General features: G+C 35.6%; 1 protein-coding gene across 1 annotated transcript in view; it reads right to left on the bottom strand.

The window, feature by feature from the left end:
* LOC111144809 (signal transducing adaptor molecule 2) overlaps positions 1-8,192 on the bottom strand; it is a 33,257-nt gene extending 25,065 nt beyond the window's left edge. The window contains exons 1-6 of the mRNA XM_022499298.1: positions 8,113-8,192; positions 5,490-5,565; positions 5,277-5,375; positions 4,177-4,323; positions 2,390-2,459; positions 1,610-1,796 (exon numbers count right to left, since the gene is read on the bottom strand). Coding sequence (XP_022355006.1) covers positions 1,610-1,796; positions 2,390-2,459; positions 4,177-4,323; positions 5,277-5,375; positions 5,490-5,565; positions 8,113-8,150 — 617 coding nt within the window. The 5' untranslated portion in view covers positions 8,151-8,192. The remainder of the gene's footprint in view (positions 1-1,609; positions 1,797-2,389; positions 2,460-4,176; positions 4,324-5,276; positions 5,376-5,489; positions 5,566-8,112) is intronic.
* Positions 8,193-10,242: the final 2,050 nt, after the last annotated feature.

The following is a 10,242-nucleotide window of genomic DNA, read 5'->3' on the forward strand; positions in this document are numbered from 1 at the left end:
AACATACACACTAAGAAGCCTGACCTTTCAGACTGTGTTCAGAGCCCACACTATTTCTGCACCTTAATATTTATTTACTTTCATTCAGGGATCATGTGTTCCACTCCAAATGATTATTTAAAAAGAAAAAAAAAAAAAACATTTAAAGAAGAAAAGTGATTACTTTCTTGACTGCCTAGGAGACCTTCTTTTTCCTATTCTTGATTTCTTGCAAAATTTTTCCTATCCTGTCAAAACCAACGTTCACCTAAAATGAACCCTCTGGTTAAGCCTTCTTTCCCAGATGCTTGTACCTGGTACAAAGCTGGTCTCTTCTGGACCCCAACATTACCTCTTTAATGGCATTTGCAATCTGCATTTCATACAAGTATCTATAGAGATTTTAACTCCCATTACTCTAGATTTTATAAGACAGAACTGTGTCCTCATTCAATTTTTATATAAATAGAGCCTATTACATAACATATTCTCAATAACTATTTACTGTGGGAAAGTAATACCATTTTGTGTATCTACTCATTTAAAAAAGCCCTAGACTAATATATCCTTACTAAGTTATTTATAACAGACATCAAATGCATCTGCAATCTCTGTTCACAGCAACAGGCTGTTAGGTATCACCCTTGCTAAATTTCAGCAACTTCTTTTAAAAGCAAAGTAAAAAACAGAATTAGGCCCAATAAAGACAGATCTATCCTTTTTTTAAAAGTTGAAGTGTAGGGGCGCCTGGGTGGCTCAGTGGGTTAAAGCCTCTGCCTTCGGCTCAGGTCATGATCCCAGGGTTCTGGGATCGAGCCCCATATCAGGCTCTCTGCTCAGCAAGGAGCCTGCTTCCTCCTCTCTCTCTGCCTGCCTCTCTGCCTACTTGCGATCTCTGTCAAATAAATAAATAAAATATTTAAAAAAATAAATAAATAAAAGTTGAAGTGTAGTTGACATACAATATTATATTAGCTTCAGATATAAAACAGATCTATTCTTTAAATGACAGAGAAATTGTGAGGGAGAGTACAGTAGCGTTAAGAATTGGGGAAGAACTGAGCATAGCTTTTGGTTGCTTTTATCAGATAATATAGCTGGGGCACCTGGGTGGCTCAGTCAGGTTAAGCATCCAGCTCTTGGTTTCAGCTCGTGTCATGATCCCGGGGTTGTGAACTCAAGCCCGGCATCAGGGTTTGAGCTGGGCATGGAGTTTGCTTGAGATTCTCACATGCTCTCCTCCCTCTGCCCCTCCTCTTTCTCCCGCTCTTAAGGAAAAAAAAAAAAAAAAAAAGTAATATGGGTGTATTTCTTCCTAAAGTTGTTTTCTTTCCCAGTAATTTTGATATACACAACTCCCAATGTAAAGGGATTCAGATGACTGAATATTTATGCTTCACAACTATGATAAGCAACAATATTATTTAATACACCTTTTATCTAAGATATAAAACAATAAAGAACGCATATTACCTAGTCTAACTTCTATTTTAGAAAAAAAAATTAAGGTATGAAAAGACTCTATTATGATTTAGATACACCAAAGTCAAAGACCTGAATATACAGAATTCTAAAGAATATTATACTTAATAACTTCAAAATATTCCAGAAATAAAGATATAAAACTTACCTGTCATCCAAAACAATAATAATTTCACCATGTTTAAAGGTGAGTTCATTGTCCTCAACGGCTTCAAAATCATATAAAGCTCTCACTTTCCTTGCAACTTTATTATTTAACTGAATTTCTGCAGAGGGATATAAGGATTTTGTTTCTGCATGCTGCTGCTTCTGCTCTTGCAATGATAATTCAATAGCTAATTTGAAAAAATGAAATGTAAAAAACAAGAGAGCCAGAATTAATTCTGATTTTTTAAAGTTTAAAAAGAAATGTTTAATAATGTAATACTTAATAAGAATAAATGAAGTTAATATTTTATTTGTCCAATTAAATTCTACATAGTTAACTTTCTTGGAATGTGGGAGGACAGGGCAGAAAATCATGACATTTTTTAAAATAAAGTTTTTGCTCATTCCATATTATCACAGTCTGTCATATACAGCAGCTATTATTTTTATAGCAAACAGATTGTGACATTATAATATGGGTAGCTTTCCATATAGGACAAGCCGTGAACATATTTCTGTGCTTGACTCATAACTTTGGCATTAAAGAAAAGGTGAAATGAAATCTCTCCAAAGGTAGGACATTAAATACATATTGCTGACAGGGATTATGAATTAAATCAATCTTTTATCACACTGATTGTTTTCCTTACTTTTCAGAGCCTACTAGATTTGAGGGAAAATACTAAAAGTATACCCAGCTTGATTATAATTTTTATTTAAATAAATTGTTCTAGCAAGGATGTTCTAAGCAACACTAAATTATACGTGCTTGAGCATTTACCTTTTGCTATTTCTTCATCTTCTCTGCTTTTGTTCGATGATGCACCATTCCGGGTGGCAGCTGAGGCAGTCTGTAATGTATGAGTAAAATGAACACAGCCGCCGTTCCAAAGAAAACACAAGCTCTATAATTATTCGCACATGTTAATTTTTAAAAAACTGACAAGTTTCTTTAAAAAGTGAAGTTCTTTGTAAAAATTTTAAGTAGCAGTTTTCAAATACTAAAATAAAACATCGGAGTTCTCAAGAAAACACTATAAACTCACAAAAGGCATGGACTGGCTTACACTTTGCCTCCATCTTAACATCTAACACAGAACATGTCATAGAGAAAGTACTTAAATATGAATCTCTCCTGACTGTACTTCCCTGATCTCAACTGCCCAAGGTCTCTTATTCAGGGAGGGGCATCAAGCTCCACGAGAAGCAGCAGCAAGAAGCCATGATAATTACTGAAGAGAGACGGTGGACAGAGACAACAGGTGCAGTTCTAGGAATACATGTTAAGCTGTTATTTAATACTCATTGTACTTGAACCATGGTGCTTCTCTGGGCACAGCAGAGGACTTAGGAAGGTCACGCTTAAATTTAAAGGCACGGAAGAGGGGCACCTGGGTGGCTCAGTTGGTTAAGTGTCTGTCTTCCATTCAGGTCACGATCCCAGACTCCTGGGATGGAGCCCTGCATTGGGTCCCTGCTCAGTGGGAAGTCTGCTTTTCCATCTCCCCCAGCTCCTGTGTGCGCTCTCTCTCTCTCAAATAGATAAAATCTTTAAAAATAACTAACTAACTAAATAAATAAAGGCATGGAAGACAGAGATGTCCAGGATTCTGAACCATCAACCAGTTCTTTAGACACAGGTTTTTGACATGCAGAAGACAGAGCAGAAAAATGCTTGCTTTCATAACATGTAAGATTTTTGTCCCCAAATGCCCCCTTGAATCCTTAGTTCTGGTCAACTCTAAAGATTCTGTTCAGTCTACAGTCTAAATTAAAATAAAATATACAGTTCTCCTCCTCTTAGTTTCTTTCCCTAGCCCATATCCTAATATTAAGTGGAAGGCAAGAGGCACTACAGCAAACTCAAGACTGTTCTTCTCTCATACTTAAATAGCCTACTCTGTGACTCATTGTCCCTACCTACACCCCTGTCCTACTAAAACTTTTCCCTATCTCCTAAAATAAATTTCAAGTCTTATAGTTCCACTCATCTGTAAGCGAACTGTTCACTCCAGGCAAATTCACTCTTCAACAAACAGGTCTTGAGCTTTCTCAATTCCATGAATTTGTCCACATCATTCCTTCCCTGATAGGACCTCTTCCCTACTATCTACTGAAATGCATTCCAGTCTAAAAATTCTACCTCTTTACCATCCCAGGCTGTATTAACCTCTCTCTTCTCGCATCTAGTCTTTGTTACCCCTCCCTCACCTGTATGTGTCACTTACAATTTATTTTTCACATGTATATAGCTACCCTCCAAATTTACTATAAATTTCTTAAACATAAAGGCTCCCTCATACATCTATGCCTTTTGCATGACTCTAGACTTAGAGCAGCATTAAACAGATTATTTATGGCTGATTCAATTCTCAAAGTTCTGATATACAGAAGACACATTCACTCAACAATTAGAACACCTATTAAATGTAAGGCACTATCTCAGATAGGCACCTGGAGAGTAGAGGTGGGAAAGGATGATTAAGACAGACCTTGCCTAGCTTTTATATAAAATATATACCTTCAAAATAGTGTAAGGTCAATCATGGATCTAAATGAATCTCTTACCTGAGAACCTGCTGGAGGAAAAGTAATTCCTTCTTCTTTCATAGATTTAATAGTTGCAGATATTAGACTAAACTGAGGATCCTTCTGAAATTCTTCTGACCACTCTACCATCAAAGACTTCAGTTTTTCACATACCTTAGGATGAGCCTTTTAAAGGCAATGCAAAGAAAAGAAATACAACCGTGGTTAAGGTAATGGTTAAAGTAAGTACTTGAATTATTTAACAGATTATTACCACTAAAATTCTGTTTAATTATATAAACATCAACTAAAGTTCAGCAATCCCTAGCCTAGATGAGTGCTTCATAAATACCTATTTTCATTTTAAGATAGAGTTGTTTCTTATAAAATTACCCTTTTAAACATCAATTTCTAATTTTCACTACAATGATGATCTTTTATACTCAGAAGTTATTTCTTCTATTTTTAAAAAATATGCTCAATATTAGATTAAGTTTTTTTGTTATCAATTAAACTAAAATTTCTGGATTTTTGCCACTAATAGCAAGAGAAGCTTCAGAGTTTCTGTCCCAAAGAAATCAGCACCAGAAACTCTATTGTGAAGACCTCCCCCAACCCAGCTCTAAAATAAAGGTCCTCTTTCTTTGCCATCTTTAGTGTGAATCAGTACAGGTTAGTAGTTGGTTTGGACTCTGAAGTTCAAGAAACCTGGATCTGAACTTTAGCTGTGCCATTTACTAGCTGCATGACCTGGGATAAGTTACTGAACTTATCTCTAAGCCTCAGCTTCTGCATTTATAAATCAGGAATGGTAAGAGAATCTAACCTCTAAGGATTATTAAGAGCATTAAACAAGATGGTATATGTAAAATTTTAAAAGCAGTGACTGCTTACTAACTCTAAATAAAGATTAGCTATTATCACTGGTATATATGCTTTGCAAAGGAAAACAGTTTTTGGTGCTACGAATGAAAATACCAAATTTTAGAATAGGAAATTTATTTCATTTCAAACTTAGCTAAAAGTGATTTCATTCATAATACAACTTCATTAATGCTATATATAGTTAAAATGATTAAAATCACAGACAGTATATGTACTTTTTAATGACTTAAATTTCTTCTCTTTTTAAAATTTACCTTATTTTTTATCACAGCACGTACTTCTGTTGCAAAATCACGGGAACATACTTCTAAATGAAATATCTTTCCACAGTTTGCCACACAAGCCCCAAGAAGCTATTAATTAAAATAAAAATCAATATACAAATGTTGAGATATTATCTTACTTAACTTACTAAAATAAATACACATTTAAAATTTGGGTCAAATACTAACATGACTTTTACTTACAGTTAATGCCTGCAGAGCAACATGAGGAACCTTATGATTTACTCTCTTCATTATGGCCTTTAAGCAATCTTTTGCTCTAAGGGAAAAAAAATGAAGAATATTAAGTATTTATTCAGAATTTCAACTTAAACACTAAAAATATAAGGCATTCTATTACCAAATAACTTTAAACTTAAGAACAAAATCCTGCAAACTTCACTTCATTAAAGGAATACATCTGTAAAATGATTCCACATATTTTGTTCATAGAACTATGGAACTCTTTAAAAAAAGAAAAGGAGGTGCTTGTTGCAAAGGCTGTATATTCCAAAATCAAGAGCCAAATAATTTCCCTTAAAAGAGAACACAGGGAGGGCACCTGGGTGGCTCAGTGGGTTAAAGCCTCTGCCCTCGGCTCAGGTCATGATCCCGGGGTCCTGGGATCGAGCCCCACATCGGGCTCTCTGCTTGGCGGGGAGCCTGCTTCCCCCTCTCTCTCTGCCTGCTTCTCTGCCTACTTGTGGTCTCTGTCAAATAAATAAATAAAATCTTTTAAAAAAAGAGAGAGAGAGAACACAGGCAGCAACCTCTTTGACCTCAGAGGCAGCAACTTCTTGATAGACACATTGGTGGAGGCAAGGGAAACAAAGGCAAAAATGAACAATTGGGGACCTCATCAAGATAAAAAGCTTTTGCAGAACAAGGAAACAGTCAACAAAACTAAAAGGTAGCCTACCGAATGGGAGAAGATATTTCCAAATGTCTTAACAGATAAAGGGCTAATACCCAAAATCTATAAAGAACTTATTAAACTCAATACCCAAAAAACAAAAAAATCCAGAAATGGGCAGAAGACATGAACAAACATTACTCCAAAGACATACAAATGGCCAACAGACACATGAAAAAATGTTCAACATCACTCGGCATGAGGGAAAGACAAATCAAAACCACAATAAGATACCACCTTACAACAGTCGGAATCGCAAAAATTAACAAGTCAGGAAACAACAGATGTTGGCAAGGATGTAGAAAAAGGGGAACTCTCTTACACGGTTGGTGGGAATGCAAACTGATGCAGCCACTCTGGAAAACAGTATAGACGTTCCTCAAAAAGCTGAAAGTAGAGCTATCCTGTGACTCAGCAATTGCACTACTGGGTATCTACCCCAAAGACAGAAATGTAGTGATCCAAAGAGACACCTGTGCTCTAATATTTATAGTAGCAATGTCCACAATGGCCAAACTATGGAAAGAACCCAGATGTCCATCAACAGATGAATGGATAAAGAAGATGTGGTGTATAAATATATAACAGAATACTATTCAGCCACCAAAAAAATGAAAATTTTTTCATTTGCAATGACGTGGATGGAACTAGAGGGTAGTAAGCTAAGTGAAATAAATCAATCAGAGAAAGACAATTACCATATGATCTCACTCATATGTGGAATTTAAGAAACAAAATAGAGGATCATAGGAGAAGAGAGGAAATAATAAAACAAGACAAAATCAGACAGAGATATAAAGCATAAGAGACTCTTAATCATAGGAAACAAAAGGGGTGCTGGAGGGGAAGGGGATGAAGGAATGGGGTAACTGGGTGATGGACACTGAGGAGGGCTCATGATTAATGAGCACTGAGTATTATGTAAGACAGATGAATCACTGACCTCTACCTCTGAAACTAATTAGTAATACATTATATGTTAATTAGTTGAATCTAAATAAAAATTATTTATTTATTTATTTTTTAAAAAGATTTTATTTATTTATTTGACAGAGAGAGATCACAAGTAGACAGAGAGGCAGGCAGAGAGAGAGAGAGAGAGACAGAGAGAGAGGGAAGCAGGCTCCCTGCTGAGCAGAGAGCCCGATGCGGGACTTGATCCCAGGACCCTGAGATCATGACCTGAGCCGAAGGCAGCGGCTCAACCCACTGAGCCACCCAGGCGCCCTAAATAAAAATTTTTTAAGAGTCAAATAATTTCCAAAATATCAACACAAAAAACCATGTCATATAAATTATCTTCTCGTTTCTTCAAGACAGGTTTAGTGTTCACAGATAGCAAATTCTTATCTTAAAAACATAACCTGCAAAATATATAGTCTTCAAAGGTGTAGTATAAACATGTATGAAGGTACCTTCAGAAGTTGTAACATTAAATGCTTTTACCAGTCTTCTAAAGTATAATCAGTTCAGCTTAATTGCTGCATTCTCCCTCAAAAGCACCCTTTTTTATGTTCACTTTTTCATAATGATGTTATTATATTTACCTACTCATTATTGAAGGGCTTCTCCAGTCTATTATGTACTACATTATTATATTTATATATTTCATTATTAAAAGGCTCCCATACATGTCTAAGTCACAGGGGAATTCCCTAAATAACTAGTCTATTCATTGTTAACATGTGTCCACACCTCATCAAAGCTTTAGATATCTCAGGTTTTCAGCTGAACTCTTTTCCCCTTGTTCTTTCAGGATAAAGCTTGTCCCATAAATCTGGCCACCAGGATCTCTTAACTTTTGTCCCCCAAAAGTAATAGTAAAATTTCATTTTCCTTTCAAAGTTACACCAGAAAAAGAGACACAGGTTATTAAGCTCCTAGGCATGTGCTGGGGATTGCTGGAAATCTTACCCATTAGGAGTGCTTCCAACTTTGTCACATATGTCCATGATAAGACTCCAATCTTCTGTAGTGTTGTACTCATTTGTGGCTTTTTCTATAAAATATCAGCATACACAAAAATTAAGACATGTCGTATTTAACAGTAAAATACCAAGAAAGGCACAGTAGTTAAGAAGCCCTTTTCTTTTGCCAAATACAAAAGAACCATTGAAGAACTTCAGAAGACAGAGTACTTTTACTACTTTCAACTTTAAATTGTAGAACTATTATTATATGAATTAAATATTCTAAGGTACACCAATAAAACATGTTCTAAATAGTTAAATAACACTAAATAAATTACAAATCATCCCTAATCCTATCAAATTCTAGTTTGGAATAAAGCCTTAATAATGTATCATCACTGGAACACCTGGGTGGCTCAGTCAATTAAGTGTCTGACTCTTGATACCAGCTCAGGTCCTGATCTTGGGGCTGTGAGTTTAACCCTGTGTTGAACTTAAAAAATAAATAAATAAATAAAATAAAAAATAAAATAAAATAAAAATATATCGTCGTATAAAGAAATATGGATTAGACTGTTCACAAAAGCATTGCTTTTGAAGGCAAAAAAGGAAAATGGATTAATACAGTAAATTCATACAGTGTAATGTGAAAAGAGTTATACAGAACTAAATGTACAAAAATATATAAATTGCAAAATACAGTGATTTGGCTTATACTGAATTTAAAAAGCTAATAGGAGAATATAAAACAATCACATAAACTTGCTAAATAGCTTTACTGATATAATTCACATCCCAATACAATTCACCCATTTAAAGTGTACAATTTCATTTTTTTTAGCATATTCACAGACTTGTACAACTACCACCATTATCTAATTCTAGAACATTTCATCACCCTAAAAAGAAATCCATACACACTGGCAGTTACAGCCCAATGTCCCCCCATAACCCTTTCCCTAGACAACCATGAATCTGCTTTCCATTTCTATAAATTTGCCTAATCTGGACTTCTCATATAGAGAGAATCATAGAATATATGGCTTTTTGTGACTAGCTTCTTTTATCTAGCAGAATGTTTTCAAGTTCATCCACGTTGACTCATGTATCAGTACTTCAGTTAATTTTATTGCTGAACAATATTATCGTAGATACACCTCATTTTATTTATCCATTCACCAGCTGAACATTTGGTTGTTGTTTGGTTTTATTTCGTTTTTTAACTTTTTGGCTAATATGAATAATCCAATGCTGCTATGAACATTTGTGTACAAGTTTTGTATGGTACACACTTCTTTCTTTGGTATATATCTAAGAAAAGTGCTGAGATGTGTGGTAATTCTATGCTTAATTTTTTTTTAATATTTTATTTATTTATCTGACAGACAGAGATCACAAGTAGGCTGAGAGGCAGGCAGAGAGAGAGGAGGAAGCAGGCCCCCCGCCGAGCAGAGAGCCTGATGCGGGGCTCGATCCCAGGACCCCGGGACCATGACCTGAGCCGAAGGCAGAGGCCCTAACCCACTGAGCCACCCAGGCGCCCCTCTATGCTTAATTTTTTTAGGAACTGGCAAACAGTTTTCTAAAGCAGCTGTTCCATTTTACATTCTCACTCTGTATTAATGTATCATATTAAGTTTGAAAATACTCAAAAATACCCAATATTTATGACACTTTTATAGGTGGTAGAAATATTAATATATGCATAATAATGGAAAACATCAAACTGGAGGTAGGATGGAGGTATACAGGGACTTACTTGTATTTATAAAGTTTTGTTTTATTACGTTGGGCATGGAATATCTAGAGATTACTTTATTGTCAGCATGTCTTTGTGGTATGAAATATTTCCTAACTGAAATAAAAACTAAAAAGTAAATTTTTTAAAAAGCATGATGAGACTATAATGACTGAATTATGTCGCATTTTTCCCTCTCCTTTTTTTTTTTTTTTTAAAGATTTTATTTGTCAGAGAGAGAGAACAAGTACAAGCAGGGGGCGTGGCAGGCAGAGGGAGAACCAGGCTCCCCGCCTGCTGAGCAGGGAGTGCAATGCAGGACTCAATTCCACACCTCTGGCATCATGACCTGGGCTGACAGCAGACACTTAACTGACTGAGCCACCCAGATGTCCC

Source organism: Enhydra lutris, unplaced genomic scaffold (assembly GCF_002288905.1).
Source record: "Enhydra lutris kenyoni isolate GAN:26980312 unplaced genomic scaffold, ASM228890v2 scaffoldscaffold1, whole genome shotgun sequence".
Taxonomy (NCBI): domain Eukaryota; kingdom Metazoa; phylum Chordata; class Mammalia; order Carnivora; family Mustelidae; genus Enhydra; species Enhydra lutris.